Source organism: Artibeus jamaicensis, unplaced genomic scaffold (assembly GCF_021234435.1).
Source record: "Artibeus jamaicensis isolate MK-2021 breed Jamaican fruit bat unplaced genomic scaffold, CSHL_Jam_final scaffold_916, whole genome shotgun sequence".
In the NCBI taxonomy this organism is placed as follows: domain Eukaryota; kingdom Metazoa; phylum Chordata; class Mammalia; order Chiroptera; family Phyllostomidae; genus Artibeus; species Artibeus jamaicensis.
The window spans coordinates 30,255,269-30,280,809 of NW_026522059.1; the positions used below are offsets into that span (position 1 = coordinate 30,255,269).

General features: G+C 41.7%; 2 protein-coding genes across 5 annotated transcripts in view; one reads left to right on the forward strand and one right to left on the reverse strand.

The window, feature by feature from the left end:
• SDC2 (syndecan 2) overlaps nucleotides 1–14,559 on the reverse strand; it is a 108,547-nt gene extending 93,988 nt beyond the window's left edge. Inside the window, exon 1 of the mRNA XM_037131103.2 lies at nucleotides 13,880–14,559. Coding sequence (XP_036986998.2) covers nucleotides 13,880–13,939 — 60 coding nt within the window. The 5' untranslated portion in view covers nucleotides 13,940–14,559. The remainder of the gene's footprint in view (nucleotides 1–13,879) is intronic.
• LOC119038579 (uncharacterized) overlaps nucleotides 12,601–25,541 on the forward strand; it is a 30,546-nt gene continuing 17,605 nt past the window's right edge. For 2 of the 4 annotated variants that reach the window (XR_005080438.2, XR_005080439.2), the window contains exons 1-2: nucleotides 12,601–13,605; nucleotides 22,842–22,990. Coding sequence is in view for 1 of the 4 variants with exons in the window: in XM_037131101.2 (XP_036986996.2) it covers nucleotides 12,634–13,242 (609 nt within the window). In the remaining 3 variants the exon portion in view is untranslated. Of the gene's footprint in view, nucleotides 13,606–17,487; nucleotides 17,610–22,841; nucleotides 22,991–25,541 lie in introns of those variants that run through there. The other 2 variants (XR_008390756.1, XM_037131101.2) reach the window with 2 other exon arrangements.

The following is a 25,541-nucleotide window of genomic DNA, read 5'->3' on the forward strand; positions in this document are numbered from 1 at the left end:
TAGCAAATTCCTAGGGGATACAGATGCTGACCTGTCCACACTTTGAGAACCACTGACCTAATTAATGACTCAGTGATAGATGTCTATCTCTACCAAGAACAAACACTTCTGTCTGCAAACTGGAGTACATTGATACTCTGGGACAGACGCATTTAACCCTACTGTCTCCAAAATAATAAACAGTAACGTTGAATTTTATTCTAGACATTAGAGACTTTTTAAACTGAAAAGCCCATGAATCACTGCAAATGTCTCATTTTAACAGCTTGCTCACGAATAATACTTCTGACTCCATTGTAGGAAAGATATATGTTGAATGGAAGTTTCTAAAGGGTCAGCATTTTAATGCTACCTGGCAGAGCAATTTTTAAAGGCTTTGAGAACTCTAGAATTCTTAAATGAGGCTTTTTTCCCCCTGAGTCAATTAAAGATATCCCCTCTTATTCAAGGGATGGAAAATTGTTTCAGAGTTGAGTGAGGGCAAACATGCGCCCAAATTAGATATGTGAACAAAGTAAACTATGAATAGATTAGATAATGGGCTGCTGCTTTTTTCACTGAAGCAAGAACTAACAACAACTCTGATGCCTTATTCACAGGACAGCCCGAAGCACTTTCTCTTCCCTCCTTCATCCGGAAACCATACAGTTCATGGAATTAATTCGACTTGAACCGGGTCCAAGGAGCTGAAGTGCAGTTACAATGAGAGGGCCATGGTTAAGAGGCGTGTGCAGGGCTTACACACGATCAGTAAATTCAGAAAAGCCCCACATGCATTTCCAATCGGTAAAGCACACAATCTCCGCTCAGAGCGTGAACTCGGGCAAATCTAATAAGCTGACCAAACATGCTTTCCTGCAACGAGGCCAAAAAGGCAAACATCCTCTGTTTCACTCAGGAAAGTTCTCCTCTGGAAAGGAAAATGTTCCAATTTTTTAAGACATTCTCAAATAACCTTAACGTATATGTATAGGTATAAACTCTTGTCTGATGAGCTCTCAAATGTGTCACAGTCCACCAATATGATTATCAGAAAACTATGAGCTAGCAGAAAAAGATGTTGAGGAGAAGAGAAGAGGAAGAAGCTGGCCCTGGCTGAGTGGCTCAGTTGGTTGGAGTGTCGTCCTCTTCACCAAAAAGTTGTGGGTTAAATCCCCAGTCAAGGCTCATACCTAGGTTGCGGGCTCCACTCCCGATTGGAGCACATACAGGAAGCAATCAAACAAAGTTTCTCTCTCTCTTCCTTCCTCTCTCTCTAAAAATGAATAAACATATCCTCGGGTGGGGATTTTTTTAAAAAGGAGGAAGAGCAAGCATTTCCCAATTCTGCCTAGATTAGACGGGCGGTGACAGGCGGCAGCAGATCAGTCCTGTGAAGCCACTGTGCTCCAAGCCGTACGGAACATGCTTTAAGATGACAAACATCCTACCTGCTCAACTTCCCTGTAAGCTGGAAGAAACCACAAAAGGTGTCTGGAGCAGTGGTTTTCAAACCTGCCAGAAGTGAGGATCACCTGGGAAGCTTTTACAAACCGACAGCAGAGCCCCAGCCCTGGTAGATTCTGATTTAATTGGTGCTGGGTGGGGCCCGGGCACAGACAGCTTCTAGACACTCCCCAGGTGAACTTAAGGTGCAGAGAGGATGGAGGACCACTGACTTAGAATATGCCCTTCACTATACAGATGAGAACTAAGAGCTAGAGAGGTTTAAATGTGCCCTCATTTCACCAAAACACAACAGCCACATACGAAATAAAGAAAAAGACGACAAAACTCTGCCACTCCTGTCTTTCCTCTCTGGTCAGTGGCACCACCGGTCTTCTCAACCTCAGGTTCAAAGCCTCAAAAGAGGATCCTTTCTTCTTCGATCATCGCATCTAATGAGCCTTTTCAATCAGCCTCAACATAGAGGCTAGTGCTGACTCAACACCAGGCACTCACTCTGAAATGTGTGACATGCAGCAGTAACTCACTCACCCTCCCAGCATCTCTAACTGTGGCTACCGTGACTCAGCGCCTGTTTACAGATGAGGAAACTGAGGCATAAAGAGACTGAGTAACCTGCCCAGAGTCATAAGGATACTGGCAGAGCTGGGATTTAAAGAGATTCCCATTAATTCTACGCCCTTAGTTCTCTCATTACCAGACTGAAGCTTATGGAGAGGGGTCATCAGACTAGCGCACTAAATGTTGGGAAGAAATCAGAACACAGGCCGACCAATGCAATCGCAGGGTCTGACATGCACTAGTGGGGCCGCACCCATAGACTACATTAAAAAGAGCTTGTACATTTAGATGGTAGTACCAAGTCAGAACTATTTAAAGCTAGAAAAACTGAGGATCTAACTTCTGCTGGGCGACATAAAATGCAGCCTCGTCGAGTAGTACGGCCAGCCCGGCAGTTGTGAGGCCATCAGAGACAATGAATGGGGAGGGCTTGTCATAGATCTAAGCAGATCAGTGGAGAGATCTGTAATGTTCTTGTCTTCCAGTAATTTCATTTCTTACAAAATACCACTGCCAAAACTCGTTTTCTGATAACCCACCACTCAGATATATTTAAGATTTACAAAAGCACTGTTTAAGGAAAAAAATAATGTTGGGAAAAAAAGATATGAACCTGCATCCAAAGCGGGCAAAAAGAACTGAGTGGAAATGCACCTTCACCTGAGCGCCATTCGTGCCTCCGACTCTCTTTCCCTACACGAAGTACACAATGCCACCAAAGCATGCTCTCCTTCCCTTAACCTGCAACAGCAGCTATCTCCCCCACTCAATCTACATTTCATTCATGAGGATTTTGCTTCTAGTTTTGATTCTTATCTCTAGGAAGCGTTTATTTCCTTTCATGCCCACGAGTCTCCAGAATCCTCCTCAGGTTTACAAACCAACGTCTCTGCAGTCCCTGACCTCCCAGGGTTGTCCGCTCCCAAGGGGAGTTGCCAGCTCTCCTTCCCTAAGCAGCCAAAAGGTGCGCGGACAAAGAGGTAGCTGCAGCACAAGTTTGGCTGGAAATGGAGAAATGCTCTAATCATCACTTTAAGTTATTCATCTTGCACAAAACCAATCAACCACATGGATGCACACTGTATAACATAAGCGTATGTTCCATTTGGTGCTTCACTTACTCAACAAACATGTGCCCCAAATAAGTTTATTTGGTACTAATCACTAATGTGGGGAACGGAAAAAAAGGAGCCCCAAGGGAAACTTAACATGATAAGAGAGAAATACTAACAAGTCAGATGGCCTTGGCCCAACTTAGAACTCTACCACTTACTAACCATGTGCTCTTGGGCAAATCAATTAAACCTCTCTTAGGTACATCTCCTTTTAAGTCAACTCCAGCTCTGTAATCCATTGTTACATATTGAAAACCCAGAATTCAAAAGAATATAATGAGAATCATCCCAACACTTTTATACCTCTTTCATTCAGCGGCTAAGAGTATTTGACCTTAACACCAGGTGCAGCTCTCACCTTTAAGAGCCCGAAGCTTCTAAAGCATGGGGAATTAGGCTGGTCAAATGTCAGGTTTCTTTTTCCCCTGATATAAACATCAATAGATTATTCAGGTTCTAAAAAATGTCTTGCTCACTGTATCTTCTGTAGACCTTGACACTCAGAAGCCTTTCCTTGGACAGTAGGCAAAGAAAAAGAAAAAAATGAAAATCAAGTGTTGCCAAGTCATCAATAGAACTGTTTTTTTTTCCTCCAACACACTTTGCCACTTCAGAGAAGGTGCTTTTGCTGTTCTGGTGGCAGTGGCTTCTCTTCCACAAGGGGTTCTGATCCTTCTCAACTGTATGTAGTTCTCTGGCAGTTTTCACTGTAGACTCTTCTAAGCAGATGACGCCAAAGTGATGAGTATTTTATACAATGCACATGTCAACAAGGGCCCAACCCACCTTCAGGTACGCTAAATAACCAAAAGGTAGATAACAGTGGCTTGCAGGTAGGTATCATGTCATAATTTCTTTTTAACTTACAAATCAGCAAAGAATTTTGCCCTTGGTAAGTGAGTAGCATGAGTTAACCTGAGTTAACTCATGTTAACATAAGTTAACTATTAACTGACTGACTCAGCAAACATAAAACTTCATTTACTAATTAATGAAGACAAAAATCTAATCAAATAATATTATCAAATAAAATACTGCTCTTATCTAAATGAGTTTAGAAGTCAAACATAAAGTTAAGATTTTAACTCATTAGTAAACCTAACAGATAAGTCAGTATTTACAATGTAAGATTCCAATTTGACCTTCTTTAAGAATTTTACAATTATAAATTCCAAGCACTACATTATATTTTTAAGTCTTAACTAAATTTCCAACATGTACACAAGTCAATTTTGAGCTTTAACTGAGGGTGATTAGCCCCCTTACACTTTGAAGAACTGCATGGCTGTTCTGATGTTGAAATATGGATGATGGGAAAAGAAAAAGTATGATTCAGCATCACACCTTGCCTGATAAAAAAAATAAATTGGTCGTCAAGTTGTGAAAATATTTGTACTTTAGGGACAAGGATCAGAATAAAAGTGAGAAATAAGAAATATATGCATACATATTTATGCATATAAATATGTATAAAAAATATTCCAGAATCACTAAACTTAAAGCTAGAAGGAAAGAAAAAAATGTGTTTAAAAAACCTACTGTGGGTAAGGTTTTATGTTAGACGTTTTCAATCATTACTGAGACTAATCTTCAAATTATCCAAAAATCAAATTATTATCATCTCCAGTTTCACAATGAAAAAACAAGTTCAGAGATTACAAGAAACTTCCCCATAGTCTTGTAGCTTGTAAGGGGCAATGCCAGCAACAGAACCCTTAAGTTCTTTACCTTATTCCCAAACCTTCAAGATTATCCCCTGCATTATCTAAATTTGGCAGAACATATACAACTGAACCTTGGCAAGGCCAGAACTACAGCTTCGTATGAATTAAAATCTATATATGTTATGATCCACACTCTATCGCACAGTCACACACCTGTCACCCATGTAACCAGAGTTGCCTAACAACTCAGTAAACAGTGGCCTTCTGGTTCCTAAATATGTCAAGCAAACTGAGCTATCCGCGCAGATGTACGGACCCTAATATAGTGAGCCTTCAGTTAACCAGAAATTAGAGACCCTCATGTTAACATCTTTGTGAACTTTCATTACCAGATGCTTTTCTGCATCTGTTCGGATGATCATATTGTCATCTCCCTTAAACTTAATACCTGCATTACTTTTCTGATGTTGAAGCATTCATGGAAAAACCCCACTTGGACTCATCATTATTCTCTTTATAAGCTGCTGTATCCAGTTTCATGACATTTATTTAAAAGGTTGGCATCTATGGTCACAAGTGAAATTGGCCAGCTGATTTGTTTTCTTGTGCTCTCCTTGTCTGGTTTTCATATACAGCAATGTCAACCTCAAAAAATAAAAAAGAATAGCCTTCTGTATTCTCTAGGCTCTGGGACAACAATTACTATCTGTTCTGAAGGATCAGCAGACTTACTTGTAAAACCATCTGGGTCTGGTGCCATTTTTAATAGAAATTTTTGTTGAGATAACTATAGGCTCACATAAAGTTGTAAGAAATAATGCAGAGATTTCTTGTGCCCTTTACCCAGTATCTGCCAATGGTAACATGTTATAAAACTATAGTAAATATATTGCAACAAGAATATTGACACTGATACAGTCCACTTATGTTATTCAGAGTTCCCCAGTTTTACTGGTATTCATTTGTGCATATGTGTGTATGTATTTACTGCTATAAAATTTTATCAAATGTGCAGGTCTGTGTATACATATATATAATGTATACATATATATTGTGTATATATATCCCATATATAGTATATATTATATACAATATATACTTTATTTAATATAACTAAAAGTTTTATTATACAGTTTTCTAGCTTTTTTCCTATGGAAACAGTTTCTAAGTTATAAACATTCTTCAAATACATTTTAATGGCTATATAATATTTAATGTATAAATTATAATTTATTAGTTACCCATTCCTTTATTACTGTCTCCATTTTGAAATGTTCTAAGTAAAGCTTCAATAAATACACTTACCAGCTATGATTATTTCCTTTGGATAGATTTGAAGAGGTAAAATTACTGAAAAAGATGGGCTTTTCACATCCTAACACAGATTCATCCAGTCCCTGTAAAGAACCTTTCATGAGCCAGAAATAACCAATGGCATATTCTCCTAAGTTGCCCACATCTAGAGAAAAGATGAGTACCAGTATAAACATCCCCAATATCTCGACACAGAGCAAGGCCACCCCAAGTCAGGAAAGGGAGCCCCAGTGAGAAAAGGCAGGATGAATCCAGCACATCCTGGGCCACACTCCCTGCTGGAGCGTATCAGCTGGGCCCAGTCAGAGTGCCAAACCCGCAGGCTTTGGAAGCAGAGAACCAGGAATTGGAGTGACAGCAACAAACCTGTGACACAGACCATGAACACGCCACTGGGTTAGAAGCTCCTACCTATTTCGTCTCACATAATCCTAAGAACCTATTTTATGATATTCCATTTTACAGATGAGAAAACTGTGCAGAGAGAGATTAAGAAGCTGGCCCGAGGTAAACAAAGCAAGCAGCTTCAAACCCACGCAAGTCTCGCTCCAGTGCCCAGGCTCTCAGCCACCTCCCACACTGCCTGCTCACTTCCACTCTTGCTCCCGTCTCACCTGCACTGGGCCCCGGGCTCCACAGGGGAAGCAACAGGAAGGCCCCCGTTAAAGGCTCCACTCTGGAAATGAAGGTCTAGGCCAGAAACGAAGTGAGAAGCCTGATATCCCTCCACCACTTCTGCCTTAAAAAGCCCTCCAAACTACGAGTCTCTCTTCTTCTATCCACAATGAAAGTGAATTCTATCACATCAGGTGGTCTTCATGCTACACTGGCTTCTATCGGAAAATATACTGGAAAATGCAAGACACTACTAGATCATCACCATTAGGAGTGATGTATATAATCCTAGCACCCAACAAATACTCAATGCAAGATAACTAATTAACCAGCTATTAGAAACGACTTAACTTTTCTATAATGTGAATGAATTCCTTGCTTTGATAATAACATAGTAAGTATTTGACAGGAGCTTAATAATTACTTATTGATTAGGTTAACCATAACATTTCTCTAATCACACCCTGAAGCACACAGAAAAAAGAAATATTAAAGACAGAAAGTTCCTCAAGTTCATTCCATCATTTTATAGATGGGGAAGCTAAGGTCTCAGATGGATTAAGACAGTTCATTAAATGTAGGGCAAAACCTTACTTTTTGCCCTAAATATTACATATTTATGTTTAGTCTTTACATTTCATCATAAATCATACACAAATACATACTTTAACTTTTACTCATTTGGGGGTAAGAACTTGAAAAAATAACTTTCTTGTAATAAATGGATATTTTGTTTCATGTGTCATTCTTGTCATAAGACAAGATTCTATGCACTGCTCATTCTCCTTAAATATTAGTACTATTTGTATTTAATATACCCATATCACCATAAGAAAAGAAAATAAATATCAACATGTTAAAGGGCATATTTCCTGCATTGGTGACATGACTGTTTTCTGACATTTTTCACAAAACAGATTCAACAGCAGAGGAAAGAAATATGAACACATATCTTGTCTTTAGTGACATTATTTTTTTATAGCTTGGAGTCCAAGACCACATGAACTGGCTCTCACAGCACCGACGGCATTCCAGTGGGCCTCACTCTGCTGATAGGAAACTCAAATGCGAAATCTCCAAAGACTTCGAGACTTCTCCCTTTCCTCCAGTCCTACTGATTTTTTGAGATCCCTCAGAAAAAGACATTCACAATTCAATTTCAACAGTCTTCTTTCCTATTTACAGACAGTCACCCCTCTAGCCTTCTTGCTAAAGCTAATGCTGCCCTAGAAACAAACTTGTCAAAACCCCAGGTAGATTTTCAAAAGTAAGATCCAAAGCTCAACTTGTTAAAAGGAGAAATTTCATACATGTCCACCCTTAAAAAAACACTCCTTTTCCAGTCCCCAGCTTCCCAACACGCCCTCGCCACCCTGCCACCTCATTCTAGGTGACCACCAGCACTCCAGCATGCAATGCACACGTAATTCTCTCCTTCCTTCCTACTTGCTGGAACCTGGTTCAGCCGAAGGAAACAGGAGGAAGTGTGAAGGATGACGTCAATGCTTTGTTTATTCCTCAAACCAAAATTGCAATGTCGATGAAACTGAGATCTAGAGAGTCAAAAATGTCCAGTGACCCCAGGTCTACCCCTGCTACTGGATTTAGCTGACCCCGGACCACACTGCCCAAAGCAGCTGGAGGGAATAAGCTCCAGCAGGACCGACCACCTCATCAGGGGCACACTTCGGCAGCAGCATCAACAGCTACTCACCACAGTGGGAACGAGGGCCCTCCACTCAGGTGGCACCAACCCCTCTAGAATGTCAGAGGTCTAAGAGGCCATAAGAGTATCTTCTCAGCTAAAAAATCCTAAAGAAAAAATTTTTTAAAGATTTTATTTATTTATTTCTAGAGAGACAGGAAGGGAGGGAGAAAGAGAGAGAAACATCAATGTGTGGTTGCCTCTCACGTGGCCCCCACAGGGGAACCAGCCCGCAACCCAGGCATGTGCCCTGACTGGGAATCGACCTGCCAACCCTCTGTTTTACAGCCCGCGCTCAATCCACTGAGCTATACCAGCCAGGGCCTAAAGAAAAATTTTTTAAAAACCCTTTTTACCTCTGCCTTAAGTTCCATTTCTATGCTGCCTCATCTTATGCTCACTACAGCCATGTTATAATGGCATTCTTAGGTCCCATTTATACACACACATGTGATTTTTTTTTAAGTGACTCAAGAGTTTAGTGGCAAAACTGAGGAAGTGGCAAAGTACCAGCATCTGAACTCAGATGTGTCCACCTTCCACGTCCAACCCCTGTGCACACTACCCTAGTTTCCTGGGTCACCGAGCTACTTACCACAGCGAGCCCTGGGACAGAGCCAGACAGCATGGAATCAGGGGTAAAATGTGGAACCAGTGGTTCCTACATGTGGCCGATTCATTAGAATCATCTGACATGCCTCATAAAAGTATAGACAGATCCACCCCCTTTCAGATTCCTTTCCTTTTTTTTTTAGATTTTTATTTATTTATTTTTAGAGAGAGGGGAGGGGAAGGAGAAAGAGAGGGAGAGAAACATCAGTGGGTGGTGGTTGCCTTTCTCATGCTCCCTACTGGGGACCTGGCCCACAGTCCAGGCATGTGCCCTGACTGGGAAGCCAACTGGCAACCCTCTGGTTCACAGGCCCACACTCAATCCAGAGCCACACCCTTTCGTATTTCTAATTGTGTAGTTCTGGGAGGAGGCCTTGAAATTGGTATTTTTATATACTTTCAGTGATTCTGACCATTAATCCACCTGATTACTTACAGAAAGATAAAAACAATGGCCAGATCATTCATGTACAGCTATTTAGAGCTTGTACTCGAATCAGTAGAATCTAAAATGAGAAACAGTGAAGAGGCCGTGTCCCAGGAACATTCACGACAGTGCCACAGGTAGTCTATAGCCCAGAAGCATGGCCGAGAGTAATCAAGGGGCTATAAGCCAGAAGGAGCAACAGTGTGGAGCATCTTATAAATCTGGCACAGATATTTCTACTACATACCAAGATAACAAGAAAACACGGAGTTTATGGGGCAAGGGCAATACAATCAAAGTGATGCAGGATAAATCAAAGAGCAGATGAGCATCTGAACCAGGAAGGGCAACTACAAGGCTGTGGACATGGAGACATGAACTGGCAAGGCCCCAAGAGAGAAGACACTGAAGAGAAAACTATCTGGATCACTAGAATGAGGGCTCGCAAAAGGCGGAGGAATTTGCTCCCGCTTTATCCTGAGCACTTTGTAAGGGCTGAATACATATTTGTAGAACGAACAACATGTAGGTGGATTTAGAGGCCAAATGGATGTGGAAGTCAACAAAGATAAATGGGTCAAGGACATCTTCAAGATTCAAATCCAAAAGACTACAATTAAGAGATGATCCGGGCACGGATGACTAAAAAGTTAAATAAGAGCAGTTGCTTTCAGCATAGGCTCTTTTTCATGACTTCTTGCTTTTGTTTACAACTTTATTTTGGCTTCTGGTCCATGAAAGAATTCAGTGATTTTGAGATGCTGTAATGTACTGTTCATAGTGGCATAAATGGCAAGGCTTCTGTTTTGGGAAGAAGAAAATGATGGGTGAGATCTTTCAGTGTGATTTTAAGAAATGGAGGAGGGTGAATCTCATGAGAATCTCCACTCAGATACCATTCCACACAGGACTTATTGGATCACTGCCCGCTGACACATCAACAGCACAGTCAATTGACCAGACTCCCCATACGCCTTAATGACAAAGGTGGCCAAGCCCTATGTGGCTGGGTCAGCCTCAGGGGTTTTGCCAACCTGAGGAGACCCCAGGCCAGAGGTGGCCAGTCAGGTTTCTGGGGGATTCTGGAGACTTGAGAACAAGTCCTACCTGGGGAAAAAACTAAACGATCCATTAAAATCTTTTCTAAACTAATGATTCTTCAAGGCACCATTTGAGTATCAGGTTATCCAGTCTTTCGCAAGGTGAGCACCATCAAAACTTGATGTACCAGGTTCCAGAAGTAAAGGTTAGAGGGCATGTTCAAATTCCTGCCAGGGCACCGTCTTCTGCAAGTCTGATCGTGTAAGATCTCTCCTTCTTAAATGACATCTAGCTACTGCTAACACGCAATGAACAGAGAAAGAGCCCTTGTTTCTATAAAATTCCCCAGCAAAAGTAATTTGTTTCATTACTCAAACAGCCAACATATATATTTTTAAAGAACTGCAAAAGTTTATATGGCTCCAATTTTATTTTTCCTTCTAATGCAAACTTTTCAAAGCCTGCCTTTCATAACACAGAGAGGCAATGCATGGGTCCAAATGACTTGACAGTTTCTTTTAATTTACATACATCTAAGCATATGTATAAAATTCCACTAGTTCAAAACACTTCCTTTTAAAAAACCTATTTCCAGTTCACATTATGCATTTATAACAGTCTGCAGTACATGATTTCTAAAGCTAAACAGTCACGGAAAAAAGGGATGGAGAAACAGCAGCATATCACTACCGCCACACTCAGTCAGCCTTTCCCCTTGCACTGCCTTCCACGGCAAAAAGTCCTAACCTGCCGGTGGAAAGGATGAACGCATCACCCCAAAGGGGCTGTCCCTGGAGTTCCCAGCGTCCGTAAAGGAAGGGTCGCCAGTTCCTTTTCATAGACAGCTTTCAGCCTTGGTTCCTGAGATTCCTTTTTTTTTTAGCCTTAAGCTTACTTCAAACGAAAGAATTCACTAACTGCAGACATTTTCCCTTTCTTCCTTGTAAAGAAAGTCTTAGAAGATCACTACTTTTAACGCCCAGGAAACAGTAGCAGTTTTCCAATCAAAATGTGAGGCACTGGAAATAATGTGCTATAATGACATTGAAACATTTAATATAACGGAATTAAGTATTTCAACACTGTATACATTTATGCTGCTGTACATGAAACAAACACAGAGTTGAAAGTTAAAAGTAATGTAAGTGCAGTATTAGCTACCCTGGGCTTTGAAACGGCTTCTATTGAGAATGACTGACTCACTGCCTAACACAGACTCTCTGCTACAGTCTCCAAGTTGACAGTTGAAAAATATCTAATCACTCTTTTGGATGATATTCCAATTACTAAAAACAGTATCTACCACAGTGAAGCAGCTCACTTGAAAAGCATCCAATTCCGGTTGTACATGAGAAATATTCGAACCCAAAAATGAGTTGCGGAAAAAGGCACCACTGGGGAGGACAGGTGTAGTGCAACCAGAAAGCTTCCTGGAGGAGCACTACTGTCTGGTTTACGCAAAAAGCCAGAGAGGAAGAAAATAGAGACATTCTTTTCCTAGAACTCCAAATAGTAACCTTTCTTAGTAAAACCCTAAGCAAATCACAGCAAAAAAAGAAAAAGAAGAAAAAAAGACTCCCTGAACCCTGAACAGCTTTCTTAGGCAGGCTTCGCTTGAAAACCTTCAGATGGAGTTCTCCCTTTGCCCTGTTTTGCAACAAGATGAGCACTTAATGGTTTGGTTGTGTTTTTTGTTTTGTTTTGTTTTGTTTTTCCTGAAATAAACAGAGACTCTCTCCCCTTTTTTGTACAAGGAGCCAAAGTTCAAAACTGGCTGGGAGACTACCAATCCCAGTGGATTAAAGAGCTTTTGCCGGAGAGAAATAATACTGATAAGGTTCAGAGTTCTATTTTACAGCCTGAGCAGCCAAATACTCACTATTCTGTGCAGTGTTCAATTCTACACACTCTCCAATCTCCAGTAACCTACGGGGATCTGCCAATGCACACACACAGAGACTCCCACACTAACGAAAAATGTCCATCTGCTGCTCAACGCCAGAGAGGTTTCCCAATCCTAGATTGCCTCAACGCAAAAAAGAAGGGGGAAGTCCAGAGGGGAGGGGAAAAACACAACACTATCTCCAGAGAGGACATTATTTGTCTTGCGAGAGACATTCAAGTTCATTAGAAATGGACAAGGTATTAGGTGGCAAAAAGAGGAGATATGGGGAACGAAAAGGAACGGAAACAGCTGTACTCCCTGAACGAGACCCCAAGCTGCACCGAGGCTGCAGAGGTAACCACGGGTGCTTGGGCTTCCACCTAGCCCTGCAAAGCTCAGGGCGCCCAGGTAGGGGCCGCCAAGGACCGGGGGAAGCCCAGAAGACGGTTCCCATTAGAGGGCGCTCTTTAGGCGACGTAGGGAAACGAGCTCCAGCCACCGAAACCCACCCAAAGGAGAAATCAAGTTCCCGTTGCTGGAAACCAAGTGCCTGCTGCTTGCAAGGGTTAGGAGAAGAGACTCCTCCGGGCCTTGAGCGCACCGGGGCCAGGGCCAGCGACTGCGAGCCTGGCGAGCTGGTGGCCTGGATCGCCGAGCTGCCACGCCACCCGAGGCGGAGCGGTGTCACACGCATCCCGCTTTGCCCTGCATGCTGCACTCCAGTGCAGTCAGTGTTAAAATGTCCTCCTGCCCCTCAGGGCCCGAGGGCCGCCCTTAGTCCTTCAAGAAAGAAGGGGACGCCGCAGGGCCGGGATTCCAGCGACTGGTGCCCCAGCACTTTCTGGCCGTTTCGCTAACCTCCGTGGGAACGCAGACTGCGCCTCCACGGGTAGCATTTCCACATAGTGTCTGCTCCCTCACCCTAACCACGGAGAACATAAAACAAAAGAACTTTTTGCAAACTTTCCTCTCCCAATACTCACGACTTTCTTAAATCAGGGTCACCTCTCCCCAGAACTTGCATTCAATAGAGCAGGAGAGCTGGCGGGGGAGATGCTGTGCAGAGGAAGGGACTTCAAAGTTTCCTGGCCGCCCCTGGGTCTCAAGGAGCCCGCGGAGAGAACGCGTTCCCTCGCAAGCCCTCTCTGGGTTCCCGCCACCCTTTTCCCTTTGGTCCTTCCCAGGCGACGCAGCAAGACTCTACAAGGGCGAAGAAATTGGTAAGTGACTTCAGGGGCCTCTGCGGTTTGACAAAACTGCGGTTCTCGTGCCCTCATCCCCAAGGACCTCGGAACAACTCCAGCCAGCGGTGCTTTTCTGTGGGGAGGGAAGGCGAAAAAAAGGGTGGAGGAGCGAGCGCATTTATTCCTGCAGCTCCCTGGGGGTATGGGAAGTGAGAACCCCCAAGTGGCGCTCCCTGATTCCTGCTGGTGCCACGGACTCCCCTCGCCTCAAACACCCCTAAAAGGGGTGATCCCCTCCTGGCCCACTCACCGCCTCCGCAGACACGCAGGCCACCAAGCCCAAGGTGAGCAGAATCCAAGCGCGCCGCATATTCCCCGAGGACCGGCTAGGAGATGCCGCTTGCAACAAGGGCGAAAGGAAGCCCCTTGCCCAGCACCAGGCACAGCCACGCAGAGAGATCCGGAGCAGGAGGCTCTGGCTCGATGCTCCGAGGCGCTCGCTGCCTCCTCCGGCGCCTGCTCCCGGGTCTTTGGTTGCGCCCTGGAACGCGGTTCCTTCTCACTTGTTGGTTTCTGCACTCCTGACGCCGAGTTGTTGCTCGGGGGAATCTGCTCTCTGGAGCTCTTCTAGCTCTGCTGTTATTTCACTCCTCCGCGGACTCCTTCCTGGTGTCTCGGCTCAGCTTCTTTTCTTGAGGAATAAATTAGATGGCTTGGAATGTAGCTGCAGCTGAAGTTTGGGGGCAGAGCAGTGGGGGTGCGCTTCGCGCGGCTGGAGCTCTCGGAGTATCTGGAGAGAAGTGCGGTGGAAGGCGGCTGGTGGCTGAGCGGCTGCGCCCCTCCTCTCTCCGCGCCGCCGCCTCCCTCCCGGGGTCCTCCTCCTCTCCGCTCTTCTCCTCCTCTCCTCTCCTCTCCTCCAGCTCCCTCCCTCTCTCCCAACCAAGCTGGCTGCTCGGGGCGCCTCCGGGCGTCGGGGGGAGAGGAGGCGGCAATGTGACTCCTAGCTAAACCCAAGAGAAATTCCTACGGGATTACGCCGGGATTGGCAGCCCGGGGAACCAGTGGGCGCTGGCGGCTTGGCGTTTTACTGCTCTGAGTCGGTCTATCTGCAATCAGTACTCCCGTGCTCCTTCGTGATCTCGCTCTCCTTTCCCCTTCTCTTCCCTTTTCCTCTCTTCTCCCTATGCTCTTTTCTCCATACTCTTTTCTTCTCTATTTCGTTTTTCCTGTCACTTTCATATTTCTGGAGAAAGATCGGGGAAGCAACGAGAGACGTATTTAGCGTTTCTGCCTGCGAGAATTAAACCAATAGGAAAAAAAAACTGCTTTGAGAGTTGGAAAAATACATACACAAAGTTTACAGATGCCTTTAAGCAGTGTGAAGTGTTTATAAATATCCAATTTCAGAAAATTGTATTTGCAAAGAGAAGACAATAGAGGTAAAAAAAAGTGTACTAAGAGTATTTCCCACCCCAGACCCCCACCCCCAGCCCCACCCTGCCAAAAGCAAAGTGGAGGAAGACTCCTATAAACCTAAAATGCAACACTTTCAAAGCTCATAATTTCATTAAGGGCCTAATACCATTCCTGCCTCACACGCAGTTTAAGCCCCTAGGGCATTTTATAGGCTTCGTTTCAGCACAGAGGTGTCAACATTCGGAAACTACAAATAGGACAGTTTGATGAAAAATTGGATGCAGACCCTGAATAATAACAGATTTAAGAGAACTTCAAAGGAAAGAGGGATAGAGTAATTTCTAGTTTGAAGAAAATAATGAGCATGTATTTCCCAAATGAAAGTAATTGATCTGAAATATTTTGTTTTATTATTTTTTTAATTCCATGGCTAGGGTATACCACAGAACATGGCAAATGCTTATCCCTTTCTAGTTTCTAATACTAGTTTTCTCTCTGACTTAGCGAGTAAATGAATTATGGAGCCGCTCTGCTTCTGGAATATGATCTCCAGGAGAGCAGAGACCTTTCTGTCTTATCCACCACTGTTTTCTCATTCCTGGTACAAAAGACACACAATAAATATTTATTGAATGAATTTTGTTCTAAAACTCAATCTAGCCCTGTCCAGGTGGCTCGTTGGAGTGTCCTCCAGAACACCAAAAGGTTGCAGGTTTGATCCCTGGTGGGGGTACATGCAGGAGGCAAGCTCGATCTCTCTCTCTCTCTAATCAATAAACATATCCTCCAGTGAGGATTACAAATCAATCTATAGTACATAAGACTTGCAACCAAAAGATACATAGATGTAGCTATATAGATACTAGGCTATGACCATACTCTAAGTGAGAATACAACGTCCTAGCAATGTTCCACTGTAATGAATCTAAAAGAAAGAAATTTAGAGAACTGGAGAGTTACAACTCAAAGTTGGAGACTTCCAGCTCGTGGCTTTTGAGTGCTAACTATGAAGCTCCCCATGGACAAACCGAAGGCATTTTCAGTCAGAAGGGTAATATGGAGAAGTGGAAGAGTGAGCAAAAAAGAAGAGAAAAAGATCAGGGCACTCGAAGTCAGGGCACGTGACATTGGATGTTTCTGATTCCACAGAAAGTGAACTAGCACCTCTGAATTAGTGTGGTCCAGGTTGGTTTGTGAAAGAAAGCACTATGCCCATATTTTTCATAAGCAGTTCTTGTGGGTTGAAGAATTTCATAAGGAGAGACTTCTGAAAGGAGGTTCTAAAACATGAGAGAGCCATAAAATGTCACCTCTGTCCCTCAAAGAGACCTAGTCTGCTCCTTGGCCTTCAAGCAAGATCATACCCCATTCTCTCCCAACAGTTAGAGTCCATAAAATACATTAAAGTTCCAATAAAAAGGGGAAATGCATTCATTCACTGGGTCTCACAGTTTTTGTTGCCTATTGGGGCATCCCACCTAATAAGAAGCATGGCAGTTTCTCTCTGCTTTGGCTTGGCCAAAGATCAATAAAACTGAAGAAGCAGATGCAGCTGTTGAAGGAATGTATTTGTCTACGCACCTGAAGACACACCCCAAGGCTCTTGGCGTTTATGAGACTCCCAGTGATTTGTTCTTTATAAATAATCACACAGTTTTGAGTATATATATATAATATAAGGGGATGGTGCAGTTTTGACAGTTAAACATACCAGGTATATGATAACAAGTAAATATTCAAGTCCTTGTGTTCAAATGCATTAACAGGTGTGGCCAATATAAAATCACTAATAGTGAAAGCACTTCCACAAGGACTGGAAAAGAAAAAAGTTACTTAAGCTGAGTGGGGTGGAGGTGTTAGGAACAAGTCTAAATGTTAGAAATGACAAAGCCCTTTGTCTTAGTCCTTTTGGGCTGCTGTAAAAAAATATTATAGACTGGGCAGCTTATAAACAATAAAAACTTATTTCTCACCATTCTATACTCTGGGAAGTCCAAGATCCAGGAAGATTGTGTGCCTGGTGAGAGCCAGCTTCCTGGGTCATGGATGGCTGTCTTTTCTCTGTGTCCTCACATGGCAGAAGGGGGCAGGGAGTTCTCTGGGGCCTCTTTTATAAGTTCACTAGTCCCATCCATGAGGGCTAAGCTCTGTTAAAAAAGAGACAAGTGGCCCAAAATGGAGTCACTTGTGCTAAACCCCCTATCAACAAACCAAGACAATACCTAACCTAACTGCAGTTTCAGCCTCTCCCAGGAATGTGATCTTAAGTCTGGAATTTTCCTGTCAGCACCAGTGAGGTCATCCACCTGATAGACCCCTTTCGTCCCCAAAGGGACAGTGGCATTGCCTGAAACAGCCCACTCTTTTCTTCCTTCTGCCTATAGAAGCCTTCCATTTCATCCAGCTCCTAGGAGCTCCTTTCTGTCTGCTAGATGAATCATTGAACAAACCTAATAGGATCTTTTACATTTACTCAGCTGAATTTTGTGTTTTTTTTTTCAGCAGATTTGGTGGGAACAATGGAACCCAGAGCAAATTTCTGAGCTTCAGGGACAATGGGAAACACAGGCTCGGTACTCTCCACACGCTTTGCGTTCATACCCTTTTTTGCCATCTTTGAAGCGGTAAGTTCCTCTCAGGTCTGAGCTCTGTTCTCTTGGCATCAGGTTCCCAATCTAACTGGTTTTCTAGTTAGTTCCCTATTTGGTTGGAAATCCCAGCCCTTGATTCTGCCCTCAGATTCTGCCCTCAAACTGTGTCCTCAGTTTCTCTGTAACTGCTGGTGCTTCTGTCCTTAATTCCCCACTGTGTGGAACCCCAGTCCACAGTCCCCATTGTGGGGCTCTGCTGGTTTGGTCATCTCTTCAATCCCCAGCTTCCACTTTGGGAACTGCTGGTGGTGACTTCTAAAAGTCAGACTGGGTTTGATTTAAAAATCGGACTGGATTGGGATTGGGATTGGGTGGGAGGGGGGGCCAACGTAAGATGGACTGGATCCAGTAAGCAAAAGCTACTGCTAATGGGAATCTCAGAAGACACAAACACACACTACAAAATTGGTGGGCACGGGTCAAGCGCTTACAACCTGTTAGAATGTGCATCGCCTAACTCTAAGGCCCCATGTGAGGATAAGTTGGTCATGGACTGTGGCTGACACTAGGTCACCCTCCGACCTCAAGAAAAATTTTGTGCAAGAGGTATGTCAAACAGCATCCAACCCCCAAACCAGAGGCACAACTCTTTCATGTTAGTTTGACTCCAAGGGACCCAAAGGCTTAGCTAAAAGAAGTATCATCGAATCCTTACATTCCAAAGAGTTAAATGGGCCACCCTCCAGCATACTTGCTTATTTCATATCTAAAATTATGGTCCCAGAAGCTATAAATGTCAACAAAGATGGAAAAATCTTAATACAAACCACAAAGAATTACAACGACCAATATAGGGAATGCGCTAATGAGACAAGATGGTTCATTTAAGAAGTGCACTTAAAGTTAGGTTTTCCAAATCAAAGAAATGGGAAACTTACTATAATTGGCATGGAGAAGTTGCCAAAAAGCTTCAAAATTCCAAAACAGCTTCCTTAAAAGATTTTTTTTGCAGAAGGCTCATGAAACGTTAAAGACAAAAGAGGTTCTTAAAACAAAAGACAGTAAGACTAATGTGGCTCACAAGGTTCCCGCCATCCTGTTACACCTGAGAACTCATGTTTTACTGCTTCTGTGTGGATGACCTTCCCACTCTGAGGAGACTATGAAATAATCACCTTTCAAAACGCATCTGCCCCAGGTTGCAGGCACTCCTCCTCAGACACCCTTCCCTCCCTGGTAAAAGGCCTAACTAAGGGCCATAGTTGAAGAATTTCCTTAAACCCGGGGAAAGACCGCAGGAGTTGTCTGAAGAACTTAGAGTCATTGTCAAGGTCTATGACACCGAGCTGCCAGTTCTTGATTGGCCTGTGCATATGCTGGTAGGACCTGGTGAAACCCAAAATGGATAAGGGATGCAAAATGGCAAAACCCCAAGGATGATATTCAAGCTGCTTGAACTTCAACGTGGACCAGAAAAAGCTCACAGAATAGCAACTAATTTTTATAAGACATTCCTAGAGTTTGCCCCCACACTGATTGGCCTGTTATTCAAACATGCAAATAAAGGGAAGATGAATCTGTAGCAGACCTTAAAGCTCTCTTCCAGATTCCATACAATGAATAAATGAGGTCACCCAACCTGCTGGAGTAGTATTATCAGTTGGGTGACCTGGATTATCTCCTAAGATTTTAACAGAATTCTTCCAACCTATTGGCCTTACAACTACAACTCCAAGGCCAGAGACCTAAAATAACACCTGGGCCTCTCATATCATACCCTCCTGGGAGTCCATTACCAAATACAAGCCCAGAGATTGATGTCTCAGTTACAATCAACGAAAATGCTCAACTGAGACAATAGCAAAGAAATTGTCCTCATAGGTCCTCTGCAAATGCTTCAACATCAACTCCGATGCCCCATGTACCTTCAAAGGAGGATCTCTCCCAGACTTGTTGGAACTGTTAGTGATTTTTTTTTGGTCTATTTTTCTTGGCTCATAGGCTTTAGCCACCTGAGCTGGTAAACTTAACTTATTCCATATGCACAAAAACAACTTAAATACAGCTTCTTTTATAACTGGTGAATTTGGTATTATTATACCTAATTCATGGCTAATATTTTAAAACAGAAGCTATAAAATCTCTGTTGGCATCAGTCTGAATGTTTATGTGTGTTTCTCCCTATATATGTATTGTAGATGTATGGTATTTTTTACCACCAGATGGCATTGCCAAAAATTAATTTGTAAAAGTGCTCCTTTTAATTGGCTTAAAACATTAAGGGCTTATAGAAATTATGATCTCAGAAATATAATACAAGCTAATTAATATGAATTCTAGGTTGATGTGATCTGGGGAAATATTTGGTATTAAATCTAGTTTAAGTTTGTTGGTTTCAGTAAACACCCATCTTTGCAGAATATATATATATATATATATATATATATATATATATGCTGTCATATTCCACCTAGGATTTTATTCTACCTAGGCTTACTAAAGGTCAAATAAGTTCATGATGTCTCTTACAAAATTGTCAGCAAGAAAAATAGTTTGGAATGATGGCTAAGTTTGTCTAATGTCTCATGAGGTTTTTGCAGGTCTAAAGTTTTACGGGTCTAAACATACTGCATTTTTAGAACTATAAGATGCACCTAGGTTTTAGAGGAGGAAAATAGGAAAAAGATTTTGAAGCAAAAAATGTGGTAAAATATTTAATAACCTGTGACCCCGCTCCACCCACACACACACAGCGAGCCAAATAAGCTACATTTCAGACTATCAGACATACCCCCATTTTTCTCCCAAATTTTGGGGGGAAAGTATGTCTTATAGTCCAAAAAAGACAGTAATTGTTAAAAACAAGTAAATTAAATAGGTGTAAGTAGGATGAAAAGTTTTCAAATGAACCTTTAAAACAGTTTTCCCAAGTGTTTTGGTACCCTGACACCTTAAAGATTTGCTAAGTTAAATGATACATTGAGTTAAGTTTATTGAATATCTGAATCATTTCCAAATAATATAAAATACTGAAATATTAATGACTGGACATACATAATTTTGGCTTCCATTTTCAGAAAAACTAAGAATATATGGGTCTATTAGTGAGTATATATTTTGTTAAGCTGAGCAATTACTATGAGAAAACATATATTTCTGGAAATTATAAAAAGTACTTATAAATTTATAAACTGTTTATAAACAGAATGCCAATATAAAAGACAGTTAGTTCACAATTACTTACTTTTTAAAGTTATCATAGAAATCAAAGATTTCTAAGGTTTAAAAACTTCTAATATATGTGATTAAAGCTACTACAGATAACCAGGGAATGGTTATCTGTATGCAAGGAAAGTAAAATGTATGGAACAGAAATGCATTTGGCGAAGGGAAAAGGAAGTGATTTTGTCCTAAAAAGAAGGTGATTATTTCAAAATAGAGAAGAGGAAAATAGCAGACAAAACCCAAACCTTGTGGAAGGCTTCTGAAAAAGAAATCTTGACAAATGTATGCATGGTCAAGCTGGCTTCGATTTAAGTGAATTTAGGTCAGTAAAAAATGAGGTTGAATATCAAAAGTAAGCTGGTGCAAAATTAGAATTTGATATTCATTCTGTTAAGGATTTTTCTTGTACTATTGGTCAGTTTCTGATATAAGATTGTAAACGGGTTTTTTGGGGTGAGGTTTTTTGTGGGGGTTTTTTGGTAGCTTTTCAGCAATCTGTCCAGAGAACAAAGATTTTGTGTCTTGTCAAAATACCTTCTCATGTTTCTATCAGATCTTCTGACTACTTAAGAAAATTGAATATTCTCTATTTAAAGTGTTGGGGTTTTTTTTCCATGACTTAACTTCCTGTTTTTGCCTTGGAAATCTCTGTCACTTTGGTTAAATGAGTAACTAGGTATTGTTTCTTAGTGATCTATTATCTAATTCGGCCAAGTATTTGAAAACATTTTGATATTCTTGGCAAAATTCCCAAAAATCAAATTCTAAATGAATTTTTTTGTACCTAGAAGTAACTTTACGATTTTTCAAAGAGGCCCTAGAACATCTCAAAAGATTCTTTTCCCCTCTCCTTATAAGAGATAAACTAATGAGGCTAATTTATATGTTAAATCACATGGGAAGTATTGTCAAATATGCAGTAATGCTAGGCCTCCTTTATGTTATATTTGTACAGGTATGTGTTATAAGTTTTCCAGAAGTTACATAAAATCCCTAACATCTGCTATGTCCTAGTCTAACATTATCAGTCATAATTCCAGTTATTATCTTAAAATGTTGTCACAGAAACCACCAAATTTCCTTACCAATTTCATTATAATAAGCCCTCATCAGATCTCTCACAATGCACATTTAAAAAAACTTTTTTGTCATTTATCGACACTTATTTCTTTACTCAGATACTTTGTAACAGGATTGCAAAAGTACTTCATCTTCAAGGAAATTCAAGGAAAGGACTTTTGACAAGTAAAGGTGGATGATAACTTTAAGATCGTTAAACTCAACTGGGTCAGACTTTCCAGAACTAATGGGGAAAACCTGAGTTCAAACAGAGCAAGAATTAATAACAGAACTGAGTGGCCTGAGAAGGAGGATTTTAACTTCCATGAAACACTGTTAGTTCTTTACTGTTTTATTTTTCCATATTTAAGGAAACCTTTTCTCTGAAGCTATGAAATGTAGCAATTTGATAAAGTATATCTTTGTAAGCAAATATGAAGCATTTTCTTCTCCCTAATAATCCCACCATAACTTAGAAATGAGTCTTCTTATTATAGCAACACAATTACTTGCATACATTCGATAAAAATCTGTTCTCCTTGCAACAGGCCTTGAGAAGTGGTCCCTGGCACCTTGCTTACAAGGTTCCAGCAAAGCAGTCTTTTTTTAAAATCAATAATCACTCTATTTATTTATTGTTATTATTGTTCAGTTACAGTTGTCCCCATTTCTTGTAACAGGCTTACATGGGTGGTCACTATTCTTGCTGCCCTTATGCAAATAGACCAGCCAAGTCTACAGCAAACTAATGAGTTTTCTGTAATCATCGATGAAAAAAAGAAATGGGGATAATTGTAAAGAGAAAAATTATGTTTGCACCTTTGTCTACATTACATTATAATCCTGTTCATTGTCTTTGAGATTCTGTTGTATACCTGTAAAGCGGATTGCATCTTGAATTCTTCTAGTTTCCTGAAAACCTGGCTAGGAATCTACAAGCTAACATTTCTAATTTTCTCCCACCCTTCCGATCTGGAATAGCTAAGAATACAGACCGCCCTCGAATTTCCTTGGAAGGGACTGCACCTGTCCTCCTCATTAACCAGATGGCAGTCAAGCTTCAGCCAAGGGAGGCCCCGCCCTACACGTGTGCCGACGTTGGAGGCCTGCAAACCAAAGTGCCTCGGAAGGTAAGTAGCTGACCCTGAGGTAGACCGCTTCTTCCTGAGATGCTGCATCAGGACTTCATACTTTAACTGAACACGAAACACTCCTTCTCTTTCTTTTCTTTACTGTGGCATTGGCCTGAAAACAGAACACCGTCGTCTGTTTTTCCTAGGCTATTGCCAAGGTGGATAATCTTTGAGAATGCTGAATATTTTATCTGTCCATGATGCTAGGGAATCTGTGGTCTATTTCCCTATCGCTGGTCAACAGCCCCAAACTCAGGGAATCTTGAATCCAGTCTATGCAAAGAAAGGGACACAAAGCAAGGATAACTAGAATAAAATTGCCTGTATGGTCTACAGACCCTTAAAATTGTGCTGGTCTCCATGACTGTCACTTGTAGTCCCAAGCCATGGATTTAAATGGGAATTACCCCGGAGTCCTTTGTGATTCAGGATTCTCTTCCTTTGGCAGGGTCCTGCTTCCTTGGTGAGCAGTAGTTGTAGATGAGGCTGCCATCAGGAGTCTCTCCTTCACTCTTGAAGTATTATGGAATCTGCAATAAAGCAATTGCTGACTCTCAGGCCAAAGTTGTTCTTGATAGGATAGCTCTTGATTACCTTTTAGCTGAACGAGGATGTCTGCGCGATGCTCTGTGCTATGACCAACACCTTCTATGCTATAACCCAGCACCCGGATTAACACTCCTGGGGAAGCTGAATTCAGTTACACTTGGCTTAGACAGATGACTCTTTCAACAGGGTCTGTCTTTGATTTATTTAATTTTGATTTGGGTTTGGGTTTTGGGGACCATGGCTCCAAAGTGCATTTCAAACATTGGGAATTAATCCTTCATGTAATAACCATAGTAGTCTCCTGGCATGCTGCATTCTCTCAAAAGCTTTAAGTATATGTTCACAGCCACTAACCACTAAGCAAATGATCTCCCTAAGACTTGAACCTCAGAGCAGGAATGAAGAGAATGACCAACTTAAAAATTTTGAACTTAAAGTAGTGGCTTGTAAATATCACAGAGATTCTGGAAAAAAATAACAACCCTCATGACCAGTGAATACCATGCAGAAAATCAACACAAACTGTTAGAATTTTAGAGCAGTACCAACGACTGGCAGGAATGCATTATTTTTTATCATCTCTCCCTCAGTTAAGCTGAGAGTCTGATCAAAAGAAGGGAACTGGTCAAAAAGAGACAACAGGTCCAAAATGGAGTCCCTTGGGCTAAGCCCCCTGTCATCGAACTGAGACTTAACACCTAACCTAATTGCAGTCTCAGCCTCTCCCAGGAATGTAATCTTAAATTAAGTCTGGAATTTCCTGGTCGGCACTGGCAACATCATCCACCTGACAGTCCCCTTTCATCCCCTAAAGGACGGTGACATTGCCTGAAACAATCTACTCTTTCCCCTGTTTTGCCTATAAAAGCCTTCCATTTTTGTCCAGCTCCTGGGAACTCCTTTCTATCTACTACACTGGATGCTGGCCAGTTCATGAATTATTGCATAAAGCCAAATAATCTTTAAAATTTACTCAGCTGAATTTTGTTTTTTAACAGCCCTGATGATCAAAGTACCTCCCAAAGCCCCAGTGTCATTACTATCATCTCACATGTTAGGATTTCAACCTATAAAATCAGAGTGGGGGCACAAACATCTATTAGTGGCCTGTCTGGGTGTTCTACTAACTGGATTTTTAACTGATGAGGACTATAATTCAGTAGCATTTTGTGGATTATGTCTAATACACTAAGCGAGCGTGTGACTGCAGCCAAAAGTCCCTCACTATTATGTGTGTTCAGGTCCTCTGTCTGAGGACTGTGCTTTGAGGAGCACAGCCAGTAAATGATCAAAACTGATCATTTCCCAAATAGCTTCGCTGCTTGTTAAAAGAATAAATATCCTAACTCAAGAATCTCAGAAGAAAATGGAACAAATAAACAGAAACTGAGAGGCAGAAATGTAAAAAAAAAAAACAAAACAGGAATTAAAAGGTAACCAGAAAAAATAAAATAACAGAAATGAAGGCTACTAGGGACATATTTTTTAACCTAAGCTGACACATTGGTCATTATGGTGTCATGATATCACCTGGCAACCGTGGACAAACAGGTGCTGTGTCCCAAGGTGACCTGTCCAGAGTAGGGAACCGCAAAGGGAAGAAGATGTCACTGTATTGTTGGTTGTTCTTTTACTTTCCATTCCCTGGAATGTCATCAGGGGGTAGGCTAGAAATCTATTAGGTAGTATCAGCCCTGACGAAATTCACCTGAAAGACAACAGAATTTGAGAATAAGAGGGAATCCAGCCAGCCAACTATTAATTACACAGGCTAATAATGGCAAGCGAGTGGAGGTCATGATGAAAATCTACAGGCAATCTAAAAACATCTATTCATAGTCTAAATCTTTCCACTGTTTTTCCCATTCGCCTCTGTCAACCCTTTGCCAGGGAAGTTGGGTAACTTGAGTTTCACAATTTGATTTGGTGCTAACATTAAACAAAGTGTTACATTTTGGGTAGCAGGACATAGGCAAGAAAGTCAAGAAATTGTCCAATA